General features: G+C 49.8%; 1 protein-coding gene across 1 annotated transcript; it reads right to left on the bottom strand.

Annotated features, from left to right (window-relative positions):
* Positions 1 to 3,923: 3,923 nt before the first annotated feature.
* On the bottom strand, positions 3,924 to 20,256 carry emc2 (ER membrane protein complex subunit 2). Its single transcript, XM_062465036.1, has 11 exons — positions 20,123 to 20,256; positions 19,122 to 19,235; positions 16,965 to 17,029; positions 16,008 to 16,093; positions 14,393 to 14,450; positions 9,897 to 9,982; positions 9,538 to 9,597; positions 7,642 to 7,723; positions 7,305 to 7,415; positions 6,045 to 6,149; positions 3,924 to 4,620 (listed from the first exon to the last, which is right to left on the bottom strand). Exons 1-11 carry the CDS (start codon positions 20,160 to 20,162, stop codon positions 4,534 to 4,536), a joined length of 894 nt encoding a protein of 297 aa, XP_062321020.1. The 5' UTR covers positions 20,163 to 20,256; the 3' UTR covers positions 3,924 to 4,533.
* Positions 20,257 to 26,335: the final 6,079 nt, after the last annotated feature.

Genomic DNA, 26,335 nt, shown 5'->3' with positions numbered 1-26,335 from the left:
CCACCAGTAAAAAAAAACAGCCTTCCAAGCAGCTATCCAGTAGTTTGTGGACCATCCAATAGATTTAGAGATTGAATGAAGATGGAATTTAGTACCGGTAACTACCTAAAGAAACTTTAAATTACTTTCAAACAGAAACACACACACACATTTACACACACCGCGACACAATGTGTGGCCCCGTGGTTCCAGAGTGCATGGTGAAATCAGAGCAGGAAGCAGGAAGGAAGTCTCGACATCAAAGACAGAATGCAGAGGAATTCCTGTCAGCTTCCATGGTTACCATCAGGAATGATGTCTGGCATTCCACCTCAAACCTCCCGGGGATCTCCCTGGGAGAGATGTGTTACCTGGCTGCCTTGGTGGTATTGCAATAAAGAAATGTTCCTGACACTGCTTGGTGAGGGTTTACAAGGAAACACACACAGGACATGTAACAGCTTGAGTATTCTTCACAATGTTGCTTGGACGACACACATAAGGCTCAGTTTCGATCTCAGTCCCCCTCTTTTCCCTATAAGATGGCCACCTAGGGTGGCTCGCAATTCAACTAGGAAGCTCACTCAGCAGCCAGGGGCCTGGGGCCTGGGGCCTGGGGTCTGGGGCCTGGGGTCTGGGGTCTAGGGCCTGGGGCCTGGGGCCTGGGGCCTGGGGCCTGGGGTCTGGGGCCTGGGGCCTGGTGCATGGGGCTTGGGGCCACTTGAGCCTTGAGTCCAGACTCTCAAGCCCAACAGAAGTGGCCTAGTCCAGGTAGACAGGCTGGAGGTAGACAGGCCAGCAGTCTGGAGCCTGAGGATGCTGCCAGCCTGCACTAGAACTCCTCCATTCACACACACACACACACACACATTTGGCTTAGAGCTATCCTTTCGCCTTGAGAGTAAATTGTTTCCCAGGATCACTGACCTAAACGAGGCGACTCAGTTTGCATTCAGTTGATACGTTTGTCCGCTGAAAAAATAAATATACCAGGAAGGCCTCTCCATAAATTGCCTCAACATTGGCAGGCTGTAACAGGGAGACATTGTCCAGCAACACAGAACAGTTCAGTAATTTGGAACCTGCCAGTTGACCTCACAGCTCGGTTCTGTAATGCTGACATTTTATTATGCAATACAGATCTCTTCTCTTTCAACAGAGAACATTATGTGATCGCTATCCTTGCTAAAAGATACTGTGTTCCTCTTTAGAACGCTCCAAGTCTTGTGGTATGGCAGACCGGTGAGTCTTACACAAGGGTACTATGTGGAGCAGGACCTCTCTCTCCTCTCTCTACTCGCCTCCTCTCCAGTCTCCTCCTCTCCTCTCCTCTCCTCTGTGCTCCTCCTCTCTCCCTCCACTTCTCTCTCCTCTCTGCTCCTCTCTCCTCTCCTCTCTACTCCTCTGCTCTCCTCTCTCATCTTCTTCCACCGCTCCACTCTCCTCTCCATTCTATTCTCCTCTCTCCGGGGTTGTTTTCCATGGCGTGGACTCTCTGAACCGGGTCACCGATTGTGAAAACATAGTTTCCAGAAAAGCCATCAACCACGAAAAAACAAATTTAACTTGAAACGACAATGAATTATTATCGATATTTCAAGTCATGTGCATGAATGCATGTGCATATTGTGGCCGCATTTGTTGCGGTGGGCAATTGATGTTCAAGGCTCATTCAGATGCACCAGACAATAGATTGGAAACATTTGTTCTGGATCACAGAGGCGGAGATCGACCCTGTCAGACCCCCAGCCCCCCTTACACGCCCTGGGTCTGTGGAAGGTGGGGAGGCTAGGCTACTGCTGCTGGTAATCATGGGGTTCACCATAGCGTGATTTTGTGATGCCGATGCGTCAGATGCAGTTAAACTTTTAAACTCGACTGGAAATCCACACTTGGTGGGTCGTTTCGGTCTACTCTCTGTGTGTGTGTGTGTGTGTGTGTGTGTGTGTGTGGGGGGGGTGGTTCTCTCCATGTCAGGTGCTCTGCGAGCGATCTGTCCTGCCTGCTGACTGGCCAGGATTTAGCACCCCATGCCTCATCCATCTCCAGCACCGGCGGCCTCCGTTCCCTCTCTCCCCCAAAAGGAGACAGAGACGGATAGACCTGCTGGAGCCTCTGCCCCCAACCCCCGCCACCTCCACCCCCCCCTTCCCCCAACCCCCCTTCCCTACTCCGCCTTCCACACTAACCCTCCAGCACCCCCCCAACCCACACACACACACCCCCACGCCGCCCTCACTCACCTTTGGAAAAAACGTCTCGTCACCCTTTCTATCTCTCGCCCCCTGCGCCACGTTCCTCCCCCTTTCCCTGCTCTCCCCCCTTTTTCTCGCTCCTGCAGCCCTGCTCTCCACGTACCCCCCCCCCGCTCCTCTGCTCCCTCTCCTCCTCCCTCTCTCCCTTCCACCGGCAGCACCTTCCTCCTCTCCTCATGATGAATGCCTCAGGGCGCTGCGTGTCCTCATCCCCTCCTTGACGTTCAACATGACGGATCTCATCCCCCTCTCCGTACCCGTCAGTCACATGATAAGGATTTGCCGGAGAGAACAAACAGACCTTCAATGTATAGCCGCGGGCATGACTTTTTACGAGAGGAATTTCCTGGAAGCCGCCCAATCATCACTCAGCCTGATCAAGATATCCAATCCAGGGGCTGAGGAGTTCACATATCGTTCCTGATCTTGACGAATGGCGTGTGAGCGGAGGTCTAAGTCCCGGTGTGTAAGCCCATCAGAAAGCAGTTCCTGCAGGGGAACCTCCAGGGCCCGGCTGTCCATCCCCCAGGCTAATCCTTGGCTAATCTCTTGGGGAATCTGGGCCCTAATCTGGGATTACAGGCAACACTGACAGCTAATCCACTACACTTGGAGGGTAACCCTCGGGGCGGAACAGAGCAGCTTACAGAGCAAGTCCTCCCTTCTCCTGGTCTTCTGGGTATCCCCCTCTCTCCTGTGCATGTGTGTGTGTGTTTGTCTGGAGGCTGTCATAAAGTCTACTGAAGACTGGCCCAGTGGATTCTTAGCAACTGACAATACAAAAAGTTCCATCCCCAGACTACAGATGGCGCTGTTGCATCAATGTGAACGACGTCTCGACCCGTCAGTCAAAACGGGCCGATCGGCAACTTTCATCAGACCTTTCCAGCTAATTATCTCCGACGTCGAACACGTCGAACCGTACACGACCTGAGTCGGTCGAGTCAGTGCACCGTAACCCTCTCTCACTCTCTGGCTTTAACGACCCCACCAGAGACAAGCACAACCCACCCACCAGACACATCCACCAACGAACAGTGGTTCACACACAAGGGAAAGTTTTTCCCATAGAATTACACTTAGACGGCAGCTTCATTGTATATCTGTGGTGTGTGTGTGTGTGTCTGTGTGTGTCTCCCCCCCTCCCCGTTCTCCTGCCCCAGCCAGGGGCATCCCTCCCCAGCGCTACTCTGAAGAGGCTATAAACTCAACGCTCATCTTTTCCATCAGCCCTCCGGGGCAAAATTATGACACAATTGCTGCGACTTAATAAACAAAGTGATGGGAGTAACAGGCGGGAGGGTCCGTGGAGAGCACCAGAGGACCGTTCATTTGGACCGGCGCTGGTCCAGACTCTGGAGCAGAGCGAGCGAGAGAGCGAGAGAGACAGAGAGAGAGATGGTGCTGGAGGAGACCAGACAGGTTCGCACGGGACACACCTTCTCTGCTCCTCTGCTGTAAAAAGCACGTTGTGTGTGTGTGTGTGGCTCCCTTAGAGTGCGCACATGTGTGCGTGTGCACTCTGATCCTTTGTTGTAAAAACACTCCGGGACTCAAGGGGATTACGATGCTGTCGGTTAACAGTAGAGAGAAAGAGAGGGAGAGAGTGAATGAGAGAGAGGGAAAAGTGCATTTGCCCTCAGCTTCATCCAGTCTCATCAAACCCCAAAGAATAGGACGGTAAGCCTCTTCAACAAGTCAACCCTTTATTAAGACATCTTGATGTACAGACAGAAAAAGAGACATTTTCATTCCGATAAAAGTGTTTCATGTAGACACGGGGAGACCTTGGAGGACACAGACAGACATGTAGGCAGACAGACAGGCAGGCAGGCAGACAGGCCACTTGACCTTCTCTCCATAGCATAGGCAGGCAGACATGTTAACATCCTGTTAACCGGGTCTCTTTAACGGCAGGAAGTCTGGTCTCTCTCATTCGACACCCAGCTTGTCCTCCCAGTCCAACTCAGACCCTGCGCCCTCTTCATCATCATCATCATCATCATCTCCATGTAGGGGCTCGGACTTTGAGCACCAACATGCTCCACACCTGAGAAAGACTTGGACTTGATCACAGCTCTCTCTCTCTCTCTCTCTATCTTACACACGCACGCACACGCACACACACTGCTGACTGTCAGCTAGGTTAAGATGAGTCCAGAGCTGCTTAGATGGTCTATGTGGCCCAAGCTCAACTCCTCTTGAACAGGAAGGTGGTGGGGGGGGGGGTCCAACAGAGCTGCCGTCTCGCCATGCGATGGTTGGGGAGGAGGGTGTTGGTGGAAGAGCTGGGGGGGGTCTAGGACATGGTGATCTGCATGGATTCCAGCATCTCCTCCACAGCTTTCACTGAACATCTGCTCTCCTTGGTCCCACGACCAGCCAGCTGCAACACACAGGGAAGAGGAAGGGAGGGAGGGAGGGAGAGGGAGGGGGAGAGAGAGAGAGAGAGAGAGAGAGAGAGAGAGAGAGAGAGAGAGAGAGAGAGAGAGAGAGAGAGAGAGAGAGAGAGAGAGAGGGAGAGAGAGAGAGAGAGAGAGAGAGAGAGAGAGAGAGAGGGGCGAAGGAGAGAGACAGTGAGAGGAAAGAGACAATGTTATCTCATTCCACCATCAAGTTTATTCTCCAGAGCCAAAGACACAGTGATGATCTCGCCTTTCATCTCAAGCTCTGCAACAGTGCGTGTGAAAGGTCTCTGGGAAGGGGAAAGTGCATAGAACTACACCTTCTTCAGTACTAAGGGAGCCTCTCTTTAGGGAGCCGTCTCTCTCTAGCTCTCTCTCTCTTTCTCTTTAGGGAGCCAGCCTCTCCCTCTCAGCAGGGAGCTGTTCTCTAGCAGGGAGCTGGTTTCTATCTCAGCAAGGAGCTAAATTTTTTCTAGAAGGGAGATGGTCTCTCTCTCAGCAAAGAGCTGGTCTCAGCAGGAAGCCGGCCTCTCTCTCAGCAAGGAGCTAGTCTCTCCCTCAGCAGGGAGCCTGTCTCTCTTTCAGCAGGGAGCCTGTCTCTCTCTTAGCAGGGAGCCTGTCTCTCTCAGCAGGGAGCTAGTCTCTCTCTCAGCAGGGAGCTAGTCTCTCTTTCAGCAGGGAGCCTGTCTCTCTCTCAGCAGGGAGCTAGTCTCTCTCTCAGCAGGGAGCCTGTCTCTCTTTCAGCAGGGAGCCTGTCTCTCTCTCAGCAGGGAGCTAGTCTCTCTCTCAGCAGGGAGCCTGTCTCTCTTTCAGCAGGGAGCTAGTCTCTCTCTCAGCAGGGAGCCTGTCTCTCAGCAGGCTTGCAGACTGAGCTGGTACATGTTTAACTGGCGCCATCTAAAATACAGACGTATATCGCCCCTATGGCAGGAAAATACTCCTATTAAACTGACATTTACACTGAAGGTGCCATGGCAACAGTATAAACCAGTTCAGTCCATCTGAGACTTGCTTCACTTTTTCCCTTCTTCCTTTACCGCCCTTCCTGTCTTTCAACACATCCCCCCTTCTTCTTCTCCACCTCCTCTACCCCTCTCCTCCTCCAGTAGTGCATCTCCAGCGACCCAGAGCAGTGGTAGGGGTAGAGTGACTACTGTCGGTGTCTGTCCTGTCGGGGGAGGGCTAGCTGGCAGACAGGAGGGGGGTGGGGGGGGGGGGGGCTGGCTGGAAGACAAGCTGCAGGAAGGGGGAGGAGGGGGGGGAAGCTACTTAGAGGAATGAGACGGCCAGTAAATAACTAGAGCCCAACAAATCAGTCCTGACACCCCCCCCGTCGCCCCCACACACCCCCACTCCCAAACACACACACACACAAACCCTCCCACCCTCCCTCACACTGACTCACCTGATAGGCTCGGTTGATTTGATTGGCGGCCCAGGCGGCGTACTTGACGTTGTCCTTCTTCACCTTGGCGCTGACTTTGGGGCTGGCAGCGATGTGGCTGGCCGACTGGAGCGGACGGGACGGGACGGGACGGGGGGGGGGGCAGGGGGAAAGAGAGGTGTCGTCACATTGAAAAGTTGGCGAAGCCGCGGGCACTGTATGAGCGTAATTGAGATGAATGTGCGGTGGACTCTACCGGGCCCGGTCATTAGGGCCGGATGAAACGCCCGTGGGCCCCGTGACGCGCCGGGCGGGGGTGTTGCTTGGGAGGAAAAAGTGACTCTCTTTAACGTCCTGTATGTAAAAGCTCTTCCTCCCCGGCGCAGCCTGCCGTGTCACTTAACGCCACCCCCCCCCCCCCCCCCCCACCTCTCCAGACACCACGGCGAACCGTGATGAGAGAACCCTGTCTCGGTGTGTGTGCCCGCGCCAATCCTGCCCCCCTTGCCCTCACAACCCACTAAGCCCTCTCCAAGTCTCTCCATCGGTCTGTACGACAGAAGCAAAAGGTATTCCAGATACATGCACTTCGGAAAAAAAAGTTCCTACCATTCCCCACCACTTCCCACCATTGGGATGGAATCTTTCAACACCACAGGTGTCTACCTTGGTCTGGGTCTACAGACGAAACCATCTTGGTTACGGGTTAAACCCTCCCCGCACACACACACCTTTAGTCTACACAGCGTCCCCCCTCCCACCGCACCCAACCCCGCCAACACAAACAGACCTTACTCTATCCTACTCCCCCCCGGCCCGCCCAAACCCCCCCCCCCCCCCTCCTCTATCCTGCTCCCCACCCCCACCCCCTGTTGGCTGTGTTTGTGTTCCTATGTCAGGCTCTCTCATGATGCACTGGTGCTAATGGAGCACTTCCTCTCTAAATAAATATGGAGATGAAAGCAGCGTTCGGAGGAGGACAGGATCACATTGTTGGACCGACCCCCTGGTCATGACACACACCCCACAGAGCACCCCTCGGCTCCCTCTCTCTCCCTCTCTCTCACCCCATCTCTCTCTCTCCTCCCCCCCTCTCTCTCTCTCTCTCTCTTTCTCTCTCCCCCCTCCCCCCTCCCCTCTCTCTCTCTCTCTTTCTCTCTGGCTTCACATCTCTCCATCCCAACTACTTTATTTATTTAGGCCATGAATGAGAGGGGTCTAAGAGCAGGGCTAATGTTACTAAAACAGCCCCTCCCTGTCACACACACACACGCCACTCACCATGTAGAGGCCGAACAGGGCCCTCATGTTTCTGTTGTTGAGTTTGAGGGCCTGGGCAAAGTATTTCCTGGCCAGCTCCAGGTTCTCCATCCCGCCCTGGGTGTACTTCACCTAAGGGAGAAGTGACGGAGCGCACGTGGTCAAACGCGCGCAGCTCATCAGCCCCCCCCCCCCTCCACAGACACGCACCCAAACACGCACCTAACACTGACACGCGAATGTAGCACACATGGCCCATACACAAACACACCACGCGGACAAACATACAAACACTCCTATACATACACACACACACACCACACACACCGTCGGCTATCTAACCGGTGCGGCAGGTTACCTCAGCGTACTGCTCACAGTACAGGTGGTTGTGAGGGTTGCTCATCATCAGCTCCTCCAGACAGAAGGCAGCTTTCCCATAGCTGGGGGGGAGACAAAGCGGAGACCCAGTTATGACCTAGTCTACACACACACACACACACACACACACAGCTCTCAGATCTGCAGCTCTCAGATAGGAGATGGAGAGGGGAGGAGGGGACGGGGTTCCTAGAACTGCTGAAGCCTGGGAAACTCGGATGACATCATTGAAGTCCAGACTGCCGAGCTGGTCAGAAGCCCTTCGCATACCCCGCTTCCTGTGTCAGATGGGCCTTCCTCCTGGACAGGAAGTGATGTGTGTGTCTGGGCGGCTGGTGTTGCTGCGTCACCCTGCTGCGGCTGCAACCCCTAATGGAGGCTGTGGTGGTGGGCTAGGAGGGTGGGGGGGGGGGGGCAATTTCACTGGCAGCAGCAGAAGGGGAAAACACAGCTCTGACGCAGGCAGACTATTTAGGCGGGAAGAGAGGGGTCCGAATGCCGACATGCACGCAATTGGGAACCTATCAGACTATCAGAGTTGGTTAGAGCAACTAGAGGTGAGAGAGAGAGCGTGCGCGCGCGCGCGAGAGAGCGAGAGAATACTGTAGGGGTATTTGGAAGTTTGGCGGCTGTTTACAATTACCACTTCCTCCCAATAAAGGCTTTCAGATGTGCTGCTGTTGTGGTGGTGGTGCCCCAAACCTGCATCGCAGAGCTCTGCCTCGGTCTGTCTCCCTACGTCTGTCTGTCTGCTAGGAGGCCTGTCTCTAACAGCCTGCCCGCTTACCTCATACCTACCCGTCTGTCTGCCCGTCTGGTGGGTATATTTATAGGCATTTCCCTGAAGGTCTGTCCCTACACAGTTCCTCTCCTCTACCATCCCGCCCCCCCCCCCACCACCACCCCCCCCCCCTCCTCTCCACTCCTCTCCTGTTTATTCTAGCCAACACCTTCCCCTGGGAATCTCTCCCCAGCTTCTCCCTCACCCTCTCCCTTTCTCTCTCCATGGAAAAGAGAGGCGATAATGGCGTGCTGGCCCGGAAGAGGAGGGGAGGGGAAGGGAAGAAGAAGAAGAAGAAGGAAAAAAGGAGAGCTTGTGACCCCCCCCCCAAAAAAAAAGAAAGAAAGAAGAGAGAAAAGAGATTGACACGGCTGTAGATAAGGGTCTGGTGGGAGTGAATGGTGGGATGTTCGAGTGCCGGGATAAGCTGGGAGATAATCCTCCCACCCACGGCTTCCTCTGGACACTACAGCAATAAAGCCTCTTCACACAAGAACACCAGCTATCCAATAAGTAGCCCCTCTCCCTGCCGCTGGACATTCCTGCTCGGACTGCGCTCCCACCACGGCGACCGTGGAGACGGGGTGCTGTCACACACACACACACACACGTGCACAAGCGCACACACACCAGCCAAACAATTAAGGAGGGATAAAAAAAAAGAAGAAAAGTGACACAAACAAAATGATTCTTCTTACAATGCTCTTGTCTGGCCCTCAGGTTGCCCTGACAACCGATATACTGTGGGGGTGGGGGGTTAAGAAGTGGGGGTGAAAGGGGGACGATTGGATAGGCTTTGGAAAGGCCCCCTGGTTGGGCTAGGCCACATGACGACCTCTCGTTGGGCTAGGCCAGGCTGGGTGACCGAGTCCTGTTTGGGCTAGGCCAGGCTGGGTGACCGAGCCCTGTTTGGGCTAGGCCAGGCTGGGTGACCGAGCCCTGTTTGGGCTAGGCCAGGCTGGGTGACCGAGCCCTGTTTGGGCTAGGCCAGGCTGGGTGACCGAGTCCCTGTTTGGGCCAGGCTAGGTGATGTGACAGACCCCCTGCTGAGAGCTGAGAGCAGTCTGCAGGTAGAGGTGCTGCAAAGTGCCTTACTCGTGTTCGTTGATGTAGAGCTCCGACAGCTCATGCCACGCCTCCTGGTCGCCCACAAACCTGCAGAAGAAGAACACAGACAAGCTCAGGGCCTCCCGCCGGAGATGGCACCAGGCCACAGGACTACACAGAGAAGTGGACCTCGGTGAGAAGCTTCGGGGACGGGTGTTGGGAAGCGTTTTCACACCGAGACCATGGAAGCAGACTGACAATGCTGGGGGGGTGGGGGGGTGGAGGGGCTCCACAGACAGGTTGCGCCCGACCAGCGAAGGCAAACTCCTTTTTAATTAAAAAGCTCCGGGAGGTGTGTGTCTGTGTGTGTGTGAAGAGGGCTAATCCCCTCGTAAAACGCCACTCACTGCTCCAGATACAGGTTGAGCTCCCTGATGGCCTCGGAGCTCCGCCCCTGGGCCTTGAGGATGGAGATCTTACGCTTCCTGGCGGCCTGGAAGGAGAAATGACAAAGACAAGGGATCAGCCTTGCTATCGGCTTCACTTCCACCCGGGGTAGGGGGGGGGGGTTGGGATGTGTGTGTGTGCGTGTCTGTGTGTGTCAGGGAGTATGTGTGGAATGTGGGCACTTGTGGCTTCAAGTAAAAGAAAACCTCTCCACTCTTCGGCTCACGGGGCGAACAACAAAAGGTTGCAAATACTTCCTTGAAAGCCGACAGTATTGGGTATCAAATTCATACATTAAATATTTTCATTGTCAAAGAAATAAACATTTCAACAACTGGGTTTAATGGATAAAATAAATAAAAACTCATGAGCAAAGAGACAAATTAAATTAGGCTGTCAAGACAGACCTGATACGCACACGCACACACACAGTCCTCATCCCCTCCCCGGTGCAGCAAGTCGTCCTGAACCGGCCTGACTCAGCACTTTCTGACCAGCCGGAGCAGCACCTTGAGGGGCCCTGTGAGACCCCACATCAGCGTGTGGCTGTTAGGGATGGCGCTGTGGGCGGCTGCAGGTCGAAGGGGAAGCTCATCTGTGCTAGGGGGAGGGGGGAGGGCTTGGGCGGGGCCAACCCATCCATCATGAGTCAGCGCTCCCAGAGAGAGAGCTTAGCGGCAGATAGAGGGGTGACTCATCCTCGTCTAAGTGGGGGGAAAATAGAGCGTACCCTGAAACCCAACGCCTGCAAGTGTGTCCACGGTATGTCGGCTACACACACACAAACGTATATATACAGGGGGTTTCAAAAGCCCGCCTGACATCAGCCTCAAATTGCTCTGGTTGGGTTTGAGGGCGCATTGACCTTATGGTGGATTAGATACTCATCCATCTGAATCAGAGGGTCTTATATTGCTCCCAACACTTTTCCAGGTGCCGGCTCCTCCACGGGATGAGAGATTGCCAGAAAGCGTGTGTGTGTGTGGTTGGTTGGAGGGGCTGAGATTTCTGCCTGAGGAGTGTGATGTGAAGTACACGTGACACTCGTCACCAGAAATCACTAGATCAATCCCACTGAGATCAGAGCTGTCTGTAGCCTGGGACACACAGACACACACACACACACAAACACCCACCCAACAACTACTCAAGTAAGAAAAACCTACCACCTTAATGACGGGGATATATTAGGAGCAGTACAAGGTTAGTAAACAAACTAAACAAATGAGGGTTTTACAGCCGTGTATTTCAACCCTGTCTAGCCCTCCGCATCCTCCAAAACCAACAGGTGTAGACTGCAGGAGCAACACATCTGTAGGGTGGTCTTCACACAAACGGCTCTAGAACACATTCGTCAAACCTGTTATGATGAACGTATCATGGTGTGTGGGAGGAGGGGGGTGTCAGAGACCCCCCCCCCCACCACCACCACTCTTGCTTACATACAGACACAGAGCCCACACCAGCTACTCCCACCCCCCAGCCCATAAAACACAGATCTGCTGTGAGGATCACACCGTCTTACACGGAGCATATTCTGAGGCTTCACGCTCGGAGAGAGGCAGGAATTTATACTCACTTCTCACTAAATTGCTAACATGTGGATTCATTCCTGGTCCAATAGCTCACCTCGCCAGCAGAACACTACAGTAACTTTGGACTGGATCTTGCACTTGTGCCCTTCCCTCCCCTCCTCTCGGCTCTTTCGTTTTTTCCTGATAAAGAACATATGGGAGTTGGTAGCCCAGAGAGTCACACGGCACTTTATTAAAGCAGGAACAGTTCCAAACCGCTCCTCTCTCCCTCCCTCCCTCTCTCCCTCTCTCTCCCTCTCCCTCTCTCTCCCTCTCTCTCTCTCAACCTCAACCTCTTTCAACATGACAGTCGGAGGCAGTGATGTTGACCAAACCTTGACTGTAACCTAATCCTAACCTGGGCTAGCTTCACCTCACTTCACCCCAGCCCCTACATTCTCTTTGTTCTACAAACCCATTATGGGAATTTAATGAGTGGTTGAGATGAAATAAGAGGTTTGGGACGTCAACATCTCTTAGATAAGACATCTCTGCGGCTTGAAAGTGAAATAAACAATTCATTAAGTCAACGCCATACCCCAAAAACTGTGAGCGCTACGCCATCCAAAAGTTCTCAAATCAAAAGAACAGGATGTTGACAAAGGGATTTTTTTTGTAAAGGAGCGATTACACAAGCACAGAATCATTTTGCCAGATCATTGCTGTAGGTACTGGAACATATATGGAAGGGGCTAACAGAAGGAGCATTTTTTTAAGACACCACCATGGCAGAGAAACCTGAAGCAATTCTTGTTGATTCAACAATTTCGGTTAATGGGTACCGTGTCTACGGCGCAGCCTGCCATTACAGCAACAGCTCAGTTTCCCCATCTCCGCTCCGCCGGCACCGAGGCCTGGCTGAGGTTACCAGTTTTCTGCCATTTCTCCGGCCACTCCCGCCCACGTGTTACAGGGCACTCAAGAGTCGGGTATGCCGGGAAGACAAGAGATATCGCTCATCCGCAGACAGGTGACCCAGATGATGTCACCACCCCGGGGCCTCCACCCTCCACCGCACCCTCGGCAGTCAGGAGGGATGGTGGGAAAGTGCCGCGCTGGACGACTCCAGGGGACAGAGGAGCACGCTTCTTCCATTCCCACCCCCAGATTTTGATTGGCAGGTCTATGGTCTCAGTGTAAGACCGGCCAGTCAGGATGTGGACCGATCCCATCCCTGGACCCGGACATGCCTGGGTGGTGCTCCTATTGGCTGCTGAGAAACACCCAGCAGGGTTCTATTCCCATGGAGACTGGACTGGGAGGGAGTCTTGAGCGGTTGTAGGAGTGAGGGGGTTAAGCAGTTTTGGGAAGGAAAGCTGTCCCATAGTTCCGTTCAGCCAAACCATCCCATAAACACTCCGGTGCTGATGTATCTGCGGAGCTGCTGGCACTGGTATATACTTCACTAACTACCTAACTGGCCCTGAACTCCTCCACATCTGTCCTCAGTGAAAGAGTCTCTCTATAGTGGCCAGTTTTCAACGGTAACAGTATTGGGGGGTCCAACTCATGAAGGCTAACAGAGCAAACCAACCCTAGTCCAGTCCACCCGACAGAGAAAAGTAAACAAGAAGAGAACACAGAACTGAGGGGGAGGGAGGGGGTGGTGTAGTGGTGGTGGTCAGGAGCTTCAGCTGTGGAAGAAAAGTAGTCCATCTCACACAACGGCGTGGCTGCAGTTTAGGTTCTGGGATTTATAACTCATTTGTCAGTCAGCTGATAAGGAGACGCACCGAAAACCATACAAGATGGTTATGAGGTTGTCCAATTCGCACATGCAATGGTAAATCCTCACATTTGACCCACACAACCCTGTTTGACACTTCAAATCCTGGGAGCTGCTGTTTTCTTGGTCTAGCGATAGACATTCAAGCCTAGGGAGGGAGGGATTCCAACCCCGAAGGCAACAGCTGTTCTCCTTCCAGCCCCTGGGTAAAGGGGAAGGGGGGTGGGGGAGGGGGGAGGACTGAATCAGAGAAAGGTGTAGTTTATTGACTTTGTCAGCCGAGCCTCCCATTTGTTAGAAACAGACAGTCGTTGAGGTGCGGAATCCTCACATGGCGTCCAAAGAACAAATGCCTCTGGTTGGTCTCTCGCACTTCACCAGCCAAGAGAACGTGTTTAATACATCTAAGCAAGTCCATGTGTCCCAGCAGGAAGCCTGCTGAGCATCTTCAGAAGGAGGACTCGCCAAAACAAACAAGGTCATGGTTTCTTTTGAAAACCCTTTAACACATTTATTTTCTTGCGTGGCCACATGTCCTTATGGAAACAATTAGAAACAGGTAGGATCTGCTTTGGGTTGGTGCTGTGGGCTTGGCAGATTCCCGGAATGACAAAGACTTGCTCGTCATTCCACATAAACCTGATAGAGAGAAGATTGCATGTAATGCAAAATATCTATTGTTTACGAAGGGGGAAATCAAAGAAGGTTCAGCATCTGAGGCCCCCTGACCTTATTACAAGAGCTCAGCCTAGTGCAACACACAAGACACACTCTTGTGAAAGAACCAACCTTTTTTTTTGCTCCAGTTTCAACTAACATCTGACTAAGACTGGGGCTATGAAACCAGGATGTGTGAACCGAGGACACAGTCAAGAGGGATGTGAACTCAGGACACAGTCACGAGGGATGTGAACTCAGGACACAGGTCACCAGGGATGTGAACCCAGGACACAGTCACGAGGGATGTGAACCCAGGACACAGTCACCAGGGATGTGAACCCAGGACACAGTCACCAGGGATGTGAACCCAGGACACAGTCACGAGGGATGTGAACCCAGGACACAGTCACCAGGGATGTGAACCCAGGACACAGTCACCAGGGAAGTGAACCCAGGACACAGTCACCAGGGATGGGAACCCAGCACTCCTCCTTACCGTGTTGGTGGGGTCATCCTGAAGGATTGCATCATAGTGCTTGCTGGCCTCTTCGTACCTACAAAACACACAAAAAGGAGGAAACACATCAGTAGGTTTAACGACGCGCAGCCTAGCCAGTCCAGCCAGAGAACGAGATTGTATCAAATCAAATACAACTCAGGGCCAATCAGGACTCTGTATACAGCCCATTCAGTCACTTTGGTAACTCGTGTTACATAACCCCTTGCAATCCTCCTGCAATTCAGACTGGGCTACTCTCTCATCCATGTGCACTGTATTGGCCTATATCCAACAACACTGTGTATGTGAGGTCTGAGAAGAAGAAGCTATGAGCTGTAAATATCAAATCATACGACTCGGAATTCGGCAAGAGACAGAGTGGTGGGGAGGCGTGTGCACTCCACTTGTCATGTCCAATCACAATTCGGGGATGAGTCCCAAATTCCTGTTTCTTTTTTTCCTTTTCTTTTTTTACCAGAGCCAATCTCTGAAGGCGAAGGATTTAGCAGCTAGAGCAGGGGCTGGGAGATCAAAACCTGCCGCGCTGCGCCCACAGACGGCCTGCAACAGAAGCAGAGCTGGTTCCTATTATCCCAGGGAGCCTCCACTTCCAGGACCACGCCCGCCCCTCACGCCCACCTCATCTGTCTGCCCCACAGCGGCTCGGTGGCAGATCTCACAGGGCATCGGGCGGCTGCTCGCCACACACTTTGAGTCGCTTTATTCAGATGTGTGTGTGTGTGTGTTTGCTTTGAATCGCTTTCCAATTCGGCCCCTGTGAGCGTTTATTTAATGTGACAAAGTAGTAGCAATCGCTCTCAATTATCACCTCAGCCCTGACACAGCAACACCACCCCACACACCCCCCTACAACACACCCCCCCCCCAACACACACACCCCACCACCCGTCTGGCCAGGAGTAGGAGGTCAACAGATAGAATTACCCCTACCTAGGCTCTGCAGTCAGAAATACCCCTGTTTATCTTCCTCTCTCACGCTCTCTCTCTCTTTATAGGAATTGCAGAGTTGAAAATAAAACAGTGGCGAGCAGGGAAGGAGGCTGGTGCTGCGGCGACATGTCAATATTTACAGGCCCTTCTCTCTCCAATAGTCAGCTCGCACAAACCAAAACACAACAAGACGGGAGAGACAGAGAGAGAGAGAGAGAGAGACAGAGACAGAGACAGAGACAGAGAGACAGAGAGAGAGAGAGAGAGAGAGAGAGAGAGAGAGAGAGAGAGAGAGAGAGAGAGAGAGAGAGAGAGAGAGAGAGAGAGAGAGAGAGAGAGAGAGGGGGTGATGGAGAAAGAAACAGGAGCATAGAGGGACCCCCAGAATAACAGAGGGGATCAGACCACTTCCTCCTGGGGATTCCCTCACTGAGGTGAGAGCGCCACAGGCCTACCCAACATCCACCATGCTTCTTTTTTAACCAGGGGAACAGTGTTCCAGTATAAATCCACTGCGGCCGCCGCCACACACACACACACACACAATAGTGGGCTGCCACTTAGGATCTGCTTACACTCCCTAGTTCTGAGACGTGCACACATAAAAACCCACCCACCCACGCAAACACACACACACACACGTTACTGTAAGGGTGCTTACTTCTCCAGAGCTTCCAGCCGCATGCCTGTTAGCCGCTTGACTCTGTGGCTGCCTGGAAACTGCCTCTTCAGCTCCTGCAGGCAGGTCTGCAGGGAAGTGGGCAGAGGACTAGTTAGGCAGCTGCTGCTGGCTGAGGTTACACACACACACACACTCTCCAACACCCTGCTGCACACACACACACTCAAGTTAAGAGTAAAGACAGAAACACTCAACACCGTGTGAACAAACAAACTCATTATTATAACTCAATATTGGAAAATATACACACACAGGAAAGTTTAGCTGTCCCTGTAGTGACAATTCAGTCCGATTCAAAATCCTTTTTTCCCCTAAACTGAACCTTAACTATCCCTAACTCCAAATCCCAGCGCTTAATGTAATTCTAAATCTAACCCTATCCCTAGAAATAGTCCCCACAAGGTAAATCTTTGGTTATTTTCCTATCCTTGTCGGGTCCATCCCCACAAGAGTAGTTAAACGAGCCCCCGTTTACACACACTAACCATCACCCCCCCCAAACGAAACATATCCCTCACTCTCCATGAAGAGACTTGCTTTCTCAGACACCTGTTTCTCATGTACCATTTGACTCAATACCATCCAACGAGCGAGAAGCACTGTTGTTTTTTCCCTTCCAACAAACTGGGGGTCTGGCAGATGACTCATCGGGGATAAGCCCAACACTGTAAATGAGGGCTCTGCCTCATGAACACCAGCTATGTGCTTCTGGAGTCCTCTTCTTTTTTTTTTTTACACCACCATATCCCACAGCTCAGCAAATTGTTTTTCCAAAGTACAGACAGGATCATACTTTTTTGGACAAAAAAAAATAAAAAAATCTTTTTTTTTTATTATGTAACATTTGGCAGTTGGAGTTATTGGGGTGGCTCCTTCATGTGAGGGATAGGCTGGAGGGTGCTGGGTGTGGGAGGAGGCTTCAGTTCTGACACTCACCCAGGCCAAGTCATCCCGACTGCAGTCCAGCGCGGCTATCATCACCTGCTCATAGATTACCCAAACTGGGCACAGGAAACAGGAAAAGAAAGAGGGAAGAAGGGAGGGGAGGGAGGGATTGGGGGAAGGATGAGACAGGGAGGGAAGGGTTTAAATTCGCCCTCCAGTTAAATGTCAAGTGTAACATCAAAGAGATGATGAATAGACACGTCGATGGCTTGTTGTGTTGCAGGTCTTGTCTACAACGCTGCACCTCGCTTCTTCCTACGCAAACTGGAGCCTGGCAGCGGACGAATGACGTCTTGACAGCTTAAGCTATTCGTAACACATGTTATATCAATAGCCCAATTCACTTTCCACTTGTCTAACTCGCTGTGGCTGTGCATACGGAACCACCAGGAACAAAACTCATGATCCATGCAACATGTCCATTAGCGGACGAGAAGGCTGCAAACGGTGAGAAGGGAAAATCTGACATCCGCCCGTTCCCTCGGTCTACATCCCGTCACATCCTCTGTCCCGGCAGGGCGCTCCGGCCGGGCTGAGCCAGGGTGACGCCTTCCTCATAAAGTCAATCATCTCCCCCTAACTCATTTCACCCGGGCGGTTTGCAATAAAGATTAAATGCTTATTCAATCACTCAACTGTTACAGTATCAGACACACTGACAAAACAGCTTGGGCTAATGGCTCCAATTAATGGAATTAATTCTAAATGTCAGAGCTGTCTTGTTTTGACAAGTGGCTCTGCCAAGCCGTGCTCTCCCTGTTAATTGAGAACAAACAATAAAAACCCGACACGACATGAAAACTGATATGCCAAGACAAACAAACGCCTCGGGTGTTTCCCGGTGTGTTTTTTTTTTTTTTTTTTTTTTTTGTATTTTATGATTCCCACTCTTGTTTTGATAATTGCCCTCTAGTTTCATAGCCAATTTAAAGAGCTGGTTTCAATAAAAGCAGGGCGTGTTAAGTGTTTACCCCACTCTTTAAAGGCTGCATGAATCATAATGACTGCTGGAGTCGCACAGAGCTGTTGAGCAGGAAGGCACGGTTCCTTTGATATGTTTATACAGAGCTGGTTGGGGTCTGTGGATTAGGCCTACTCAAGTGTACCAATCATATGGGATGTTGTTTTCTTCAACCACGTGAATCAAATCAAATCGTATGAGTTTAGCCCGTTTTTACGAGCAATGTCACCGAGGGGGCGTCATAGATGCCCACAGATCAGTCAAGGGATTTGGATACATCCTGCACTGGAGTGCGGTTCCACTGCGAGAATAGACACTGGCTCATTTGGAGTTGCCCTAGCCACCCTCGTCAAGCATTGCCGGTCTGTAGCAATGTCACAAAGGAAAGGCTGACTGTCAGAGAGAGACACAAGCGTCAAACGCACCAGGGTCATATTCATTAAGAATCCCTCCCCCACTATTTTCACAGGTCAGACCTGAGCGCTCCGCTCGTCTGGGAACCCGCGCTCTGCTGAGAAATTCTAGTTTACGAGATTGTAGCGCTGAAGACAAAACCTCCACTAATAATACTATGCTGCCATCTCTCCAGATAGGCGCTCAAGCTGTATAAACACCATTGTTTGTTTGGGCCTGTGTAGAGGAACATTTAGATTCTCTGGTTCCACACCGCAGGGGAGAGATCATTCAGAGAGGCCGGGTCTCCTCTTGGATCTCTGCATCTGCCACGGCGCCTGCCTGGCCAATCGTGACAAGCCTAAATCAATTGTGGGGCCTAGGCTTCAGACTACAACCTGTGTTAGCAATCATCCAACATTGCAACCACAAACCAAAGCAGTCTGTACACACATGATATAGTGCTGTCTGTTTGGCGTGTTTTCACCCTGTGTGAGCACGGTGTTCTGGTTTCAAGTTCACTGTGATCAGGTAAGTTATGTTTTGGAAAATACTGGCAGAAACAAATGCAATTATGTCAAGTTGTTAGGCTTGCCCTAAGTCCCTGCTGCAGTTTCATGAAAGCTCACCTTTTTCTGACAACGTCTTTGCTCTTAATCTCTGGAACTGTTTGATTCATAAATCACACCTTTTAGGTGTGTTCACATTGAATATTGCTTTGCCTTATGAAAATGGATGGCTTCACCTGCAAATAGTTCCAATGACAAGGCTGGATTTGATTTGCATGTACTTACTGTCATCTCCCAGTTTTGACGAGTGCTCAGCGATCAGCTCTTCGCCAACATCCACAATCTGCTCGCTGTTCCTGTAATTCTCATCTCTCCATTTCCTCAGTTTGTCACGCATCTCTTTGGGCAGAATTAAACAATACAAAAGAAAAGCATATAGTAGTTACAGTTACGGACTAATGGTTATCAGCTGTGGGTGTTTTGCTCTGCTACGAGGGCGGCTTTAAAAAGGGACAAGCCACGACATGCTACTCTCTTATGTCCTCGGTGACAGTACTGTCACCAAACTACCCACCCAGCACATTAGAATATTGTCTTAGGGGAGTCCCAGTCACCCAGACGAATGAGACACTTGAGAAGGTGGTGACGGCAGGGACTATATCGTTTAGTGGGCTATCGTGAAGCTGATAGTGAGATAGCTAGAAAGTTAGAAAGACCAACACGAGCTATTGCTTTCTAAGCTATTTCTTAACTAATTACTGTTAACTGATGACTATGATGACCGCCAATCTGACCAGCCCTTCATCGCTAACATGCGGTTAGAGTTACTAGTAGCTAGTACAGTAGCAGCTAGCCTCTTATGCGGGCTAACGTTAATGCTAAGCTAGGTAGCTAGCTAGCTTAGTCCCATCATGGCATGTTCATCACGCTTTCTTACTGCAGTGATACCCAATACAAGAGCAACACCAATGTCACTTGGAAGTAGCGAAGGCGGGGGTAACACATTTTAAATATAGATGCATCAATACTTACGCTAGCTAGCTATCAATCAAAATCGTGCAATGACAGGTCTGCTAAGAGACATGATGACGCTGGCTTAACTGGTAACCTCTAGCTAGCTTGCTAGTTACTTAGCAAGACGGAGTGCAGCATTATTAGCTCGTCAATCGAACGAGGTCAAAGAGAACAACACCACAACTAACTCTGACTATGCAAGACGTTCACAAACCCTCATTTGTTGAATAACGCTGCTAAGTGTGTGTCAAAGTGTGCATTTCTTTGTTTACCTTCCCAGGATACATCGTATAATTCTGACACGGACGCCATCTTTCTTTGACAGCCGAAAGCTAGCTGGCTACGTCGTTGACCTGGTAACGCCGTGTAGGCGTGGCTTATCTGTACAAACCAATCCCTACGAGGATGACCCAACGAACTACCCGCCCACCTCGACGACATTGACAAGTGATTGTACTTTGTCATCTCTCCCATCTTTACTTTTTACAGTACAGTAAGAACCAACTCTCTCTCTCTGTCTCTATCTGTCTGCGTTTGTTTAAAGAACAATTCGGGAGTCAGATGGCTGAGCGGTGAGGGAGTCGGGCTAGTAATCTGAAGGTTGCCAGTTCGATTCCCGGCCGTGTCAATTGACGTTGTGTCCTTGGGCAAGGCACTTCACCCTACTTGCTTCTGGGGGAATGTCCCTGCACTTACTGTAAGTCGCTCTGGATAAGAGCGTCTGCTAAATGACTAAATGTAAATGTAAATTCAGATTCTGAATGTAGTTAGCTACATTTAACTTGAAACTAACATGATTTCCCTTTGGGCACTGGTGGCATGAGTTGTTTAATAACCTGCCTGTAAATAATACAAATATGTATTTTTAAATAATAATAATTTACGTTACATAATATTCAATATATATCAATTAGCAGTTTCTTTTATTCAAAGTCACACGTGTATATACAAAGAACAGCAGAAGATCAAGGATCAGAAGTGCATAGTTCTAAAAATATTTTGGTGGTCAGTGTCAAGAAAATGCCTGTGGCAAAAGTGACAAAAGACTGAAGATCGTGTCAGCTCTAGAGGAAAACGGCTTCAAACAACTCCCTGTAATACAGTATCCATCCACATCAGCTCCTAAAAGGGAAAAGTGAATTTGAAGCACATCTCAGTGTTGTTTTCTTTCTCTCCCTCTTTTCCTGGTTTCCCCCCTCAGGGGCCCTATGGATCCCAGTGGTCTATCTGTGTGTGTTACACACTCTCCTCCACTACCACATTACGCACTTGTTGAGGCAAACTGAGCACAAACCCGCTTACGAAGACATTTCCTGGGACTGATGTCATCATCTGCAGTGCTGCTTACTTACTGCACTGAAGAAACTCTGTTGCGCTATTGTTGAAGCACAGCAGGGTTGCGTTTGCCCGCAGGGCACTTCTATTGTAAAATGTTAAGCCGTGGTTGTTATTGGGCACAAGTGCACTAGAACTATGATATGTCATCATCTCTGTCAGGGAAACGAAAAATAACATTGTGCGCGGTTTAAGTTACGTTCAGCTCAAGCGATCCGTGGGCTTGTCTGCACATGGCAGTCAGTTGATATGTGGTCGGGTTTTTGCTGGAAACCCAAATACTGAGGCGACCACATTAAAACAAGCAAACACTGTCCTTCGGGGGAAAGGGCTTTCCCCTGTCTGCCCGTCCGTTTACTGTACGAGAGCCACGGCCTGCTCCTGACCTGTCCCAGACCAGACGTTGGGGCCTGAGCAGGGAGGCAGTATAAAGACCTGACTCAGAGGATGACTGAGCGTGATGGTAAAGGCCTCTGGTTTAACTAGAGGCCTGTAACCCTGTCAGCAGGACAAGCACCTGCATCCAGGCTGGAGGGGAAACAGGAACCTCAACACAGGGACGCTGTTACCACCCAAAGCCGCCGTAATGTCAAAAAGGGCACGGTGCCCTTTCATTTAAAAAAGCCTGAGAGGGAAAGTCTGGAGACGTTTGTGTGAACAAGACATTTTCTGATGAGGTACTGTTTCTCTTCCGAACGGAACGCCTCCTGCATTTCTTTACAAGCTCACTTTAATTGACGGATGGCTACTGATTGATGGACGGTACAGACTTGATGACATTCTGCCATGTTTTGACACGTGTTTAAGAGTTTGGGGTCTGTTTATGTTAAAGCTATGCTGTCAGACAGACATGGCACGATGAGGAGTGATCAATAGCAACAGTCTGAAAACTTAAATTGTGCTCCGTGACTGTTGCTTACATGGAGGGAGGTTCCAGGCTCCCAGAGACCCACATATGGCACATTCAGGATCCGGCATATATGTTTTTCCCTTCAGTCTCCATGTCTGAAGGCTTACAGGAGAAGGCTTGCAGAGGCTTTATATTATGATTTCTGACAGAAGCAATCAGAGTTGGCAATCTGTGAGAGGAACTGTAATTAACTGAAATGTGAGGTGAGTTCTAGGTGCTCTCTGCGGTTTTCAAGCAGCTCCTTCTCTTTACAACTTTCTCGTTTTTGTTGGTGTCACACGGTTGCGGAAAATGAAGACAGATGCAATTAGTACCAATGTTTGGTTTCAACCCTCTGGAGTCAGCGGTGCTGTGTTTTCTTTGAAATCTGATTAGGAGCCCTGTCCGAACAAGTTGTGTTCAGCTCACCATGAATCACTCAATACAGATGACTTCAGTGTTCCTGGCCACTGATGATCCACCTTTGACCTCACTCATATCCTGAGTTAGAGGCCCAGAGCAGGAAATGGTGGCACATCACAATTTAGCTCTCTCTCTCTCTCTCTCCCCTCCTTGGTCTAAGTGCCAAGAACAATATTCGGTCCTTTGTCATATCCCGCCCACCAACCCCTCCTCCCTCTGGTAATTGATGTTACTCACACAGTAAGAAGCTTTGGCTGTATTGGTCCCCAGACACCTTGTGCAGTGGAGGGTTGCTCATGGTGGAGTGGTGTATTACTGCACTGACTACATTATGTGTTACTGTATTGGGTTTAATGGCCATCGTTCTTTCTCATTAAATTCCATTTAAGAAAGGGATTCACATCAGCCCGCCCTAGAGTACTTCCTCTACGGCCCTTGCTCTTGTCCTGCGATGCAGACATGCTAAACTGCCATTTTGTCAAAACAGGAACCCCTCAAATATTCCTAACAAGGTGAGACTGAACCCTGGCAGTCATTGAGATGATGAGGAAAAAGGTCCCCTGTTTGAGTTATAGTTATAACCTCACAGACAGGCTTCTTTCGTAGTAACTGTATCTGTAGCTCTAGTGGTTTGACCTGTGACCCCCTAGCTATTGTTACAGCTTGAAACATGGAACACTTCTACATCCTCTCTGGGGGTCTGTGTTGAGGTTTACCATTCAGAGAAGTTAAGGCCCTTGTTCACTCTCCTAATCACTTTTCCCCAATTATTTTGAGAGTGGTTTTCTTTAGAGGCCTCGACTGAGTTACATAAATACGTGCAACTGCAATTATGCTAGAAATCCAGTCGTCCAGATGAATAAGTGTAAACGAATCCCATCCTTTCTTCAGTGGAAGACATGGCTAAACAGCATGACCTGGAGCGATTGGATTTCTCTTCTCTTTTCCGGTGAGAATGTCCATGACCACAAATTTGGAGAGAGCACAGCATTGCCTGTAATGTCATGTTTTTAGAGAAAATTGTAGAGGGGAAATCAAGCTATGCATATCATGGGAACAGGGTTTTGCGAGATAGGATGGGGGGGGCTGACAATATTCTTTTTGGCCAACTCTTATTTTGGTGGCTAATATGTCTGCAGTGGATAGTCTAAGGATTACAGCATCACATGAACTTGCGTGATAGCTACTCCACACACAACCTCTCTTCAGAGAGGGATGACCACATGGGCATCTGAGAGCTCACCAGGGCTGGAGGAGCATTTAAATGTTATTCTTTGTGTAAAGATGACATGTGCTGAGCAGATGTTCTGCTATGCTTGGGTGCTGTTGGGTGCTAGCTGTGAGTTTGTATTGTTTTTTGGCCCCCTGGCTTGGTCGATAACCTCGATCCTGGTGCCATTGAATACGACGCTGCTGATGTCAGCACTGGGCTCTGGATCAGGACTGTGGGCTGCTGATTTATAACCTGACACGCACTGTGAGCGAGGTGATGCATATCTAAAAAGCCTACAAAAGATTAATTGAAATTCATATGAGATACTGGCATTCGGATTCAGAAAGGAGACGCTTGGAATTGTAGCAACCGGCACAGCGGCATTAGTCTTCAGATTGTATCGATTTATCTTTTGACAGATATTAGGGAGCAAGGATGGTGGTGGGTGTCTTTGGCAGTGTCTTCTCCCATCCCTCTCTTGGACTCGGTAGTGACAGAGATGGGCTTTCAGGGAACTGGAGAGCTGAGGTTTTTGATGGAATGTTTGGCCTTTCACGGTTGGCCCTTTGTATCCAATTAGAGTATTTCTCTCTCTGAAAGACACACATGTCAAGTGATGGATTGCTTTTTTGCATGCTGAAATGTGTTCATGTTACCAACTGTGTTCTTGTTTTGGATGGAGAAACATAGACACATGGATCATGTGCGGTCAAGAAACCTCACAGTCGGTAAATGCCTGGCGGCCTGTATTGTAGCTTTCACAAACATAATTTCACACCACTTTAATCTGAGAGGAAATAGAGATGTAAATGTGAGGGTGTATAAGACTGACGCCAGATTTCTGGGCTGTTTAACAAGCAACCTCCTTCTCTTGACCTCTTTGTTCATTAGCTTAGCAGCATGGAGCGGGCATTTGTGCGACTGACTGGAAACTCCTCATTAGCAAGGTTCCCTGTGCCTCTGCATGTTGGTTTGGTTGACAGAGAAGCAACTTGGCAATGGTAGACTGTAAACTGTTTGGAGACCACCCTGCATCTCCCTTAGACACTGTTGTAGTAGTCAAGTTATGGGGAGGTTTACCTTATGCTGTGCAATGGCTCCCAGTGCTGTCTCAGAGGTCCAGCTCAAAGGACATGGGTGACTGGCTCAACAGAGAGTAGAATCTACTTTGACGCAGTCACATTTGGAGTCCCTTGAGCCCAGCTTTGATGGACTTCAACTTACCTGTAACCTTTCAGTTGGGCACAACAGAACAGCATTCGACTACTTATCCTATGCTTTTAAAATGTATTTGGGGTTAGTTTTAGGGTTTTGGGGGTTATGTCCATCTAAAGTAGGTAGGTTCTAGGATTTAAATACATTTCGAAAGAATAAGTTTCTTTATAACAGGAAACTCATTCTATGTTTGGATGAATGTTGCTTGGATTTTTCCTACAATCTACTCCCCAAGGCCCCTCCATTATAAAGAATGGTTGAAACAGGAGAATACAGCACAATACGGCCTTTGAATTCATGTTTTGACTTCAAGTTATTTGTGAATTTGGATTTTGTCTTGGATATTTAACCAATTTCTAAAATATCCTTTGGCTTTCAACATTTCGTTTTTCCTATCAGGCTACTTAAAATTCCATATCTAGCAAGTCTTTGCATTTGTTCTGTCAGCCTAATTGCCTCGTGGACCTTGAACTCTCTGCACAGTTTTCCATAGTGACACTTTTGTTCATTTTACACATGACATGCATCTTTGAATATGTTACATGTCACTACCTGGTATCACAAAACAGGATGTCACATATACATTTCACATATAATGTGAAATGTTATGCTAGAGGATTAGAAACCCATACATTGTGAACTTTCATCAGTTAAACCAAACCACTTAGTAATAGCTGTAATTTCTTCATATATAACCATCTAATCATTTCACAGGCATTTTCATGGACCGACTCCGAAGTTGTATAATTGCCAAGTTAGCAAAATGTGCCAAAGACATCCAAGCAGTAAGCAAAATTTGGCTCAGTTTTCATCAAATTAATGCATCCCATTCCACAGTCATCCAACTTCTAGAAAAGTGTGTGCTGTAAAACGGAACAGCTATTTTCGGTATAGTGTGAAGAACTTGCCAATTTAGGCAGGGTAGTTGAGTGAGAGGTCATCTGGTATTTCCTTTGAAAGATGAGAATCTAGCACCCATTAGTAGTGACTACAGATCCCAAAACCATTCTCCTGTTTCAAACAGTAAAGAATGGCTAATGTTGTTTATTGACTGTGAGAATCCGAATGTGTAAAAACTTTGCTTCGTTGGGCCTATTTCAGCTTGTCCCTGAACTATCCAAACACAGACTGTCCTGTTGCTCTCCTGCTCTTATTTCTACCATCCGATCGATGTGAAAGGCCCCTTTGCTTGAAAACTTAGCTGGGAGCCCTTTGGGACAGGACACAAAGGAGTCTTCAGCAGTGCTGGTGTTTTTCTCTCGCATTTTTGAAAGAGTACTGACATTTTGCCAGTGCTGGCTGTGTCAGAAGCACCCAGTAAAACAGGCCTCGCCACGGTGAGTGCTGTCTGTTTATGACTCATTTCTACCTGCAGTCGGGAGGGGGATGGAGAGAAAGAGAGAGAACGCT

The sequence above is a fragment of the Osmerus eperlanus genome, chromosome 7, assembly GCF_963692335.1.
Source record: "Osmerus eperlanus chromosome 7, fOsmEpe2.1, whole genome shotgun sequence".
Classification (NCBI taxonomy): Eukaryota; Metazoa; Chordata; class Actinopteri; order Osmeriformes; family Osmeridae; genus Osmerus; species Osmerus eperlanus.
The sequence above is the reverse complement of the archived record's forward strand: the minus strand, read 5'-3'. Positions and strand labels throughout refer to the sequence as shown.

Bases quoted from the DNA above. Each gene is read 5' to 3' on its own strand.
- emc2 (XM_062465036.1), bottom strand. From the start codon at position 20,162: ATGGCGTCCGTGTCAGAATTATACGATGTATCCTGGGAAG. The intron at 9,983-14,392 runs GTAAGGAGGAGT...TTCTCCTTCCAG, and splicing joins AGGATGACCCCACCAACACG to GCCGCCAGGAAGCGTAAGAT. The intron at 7,416-7,641 runs GTAACCTGCCGC...CTTCTCCCTTAG, and splicing joins ACTGTGAGCAGTACGCTGAG to GTGAAGTACACCCAGGGCGG.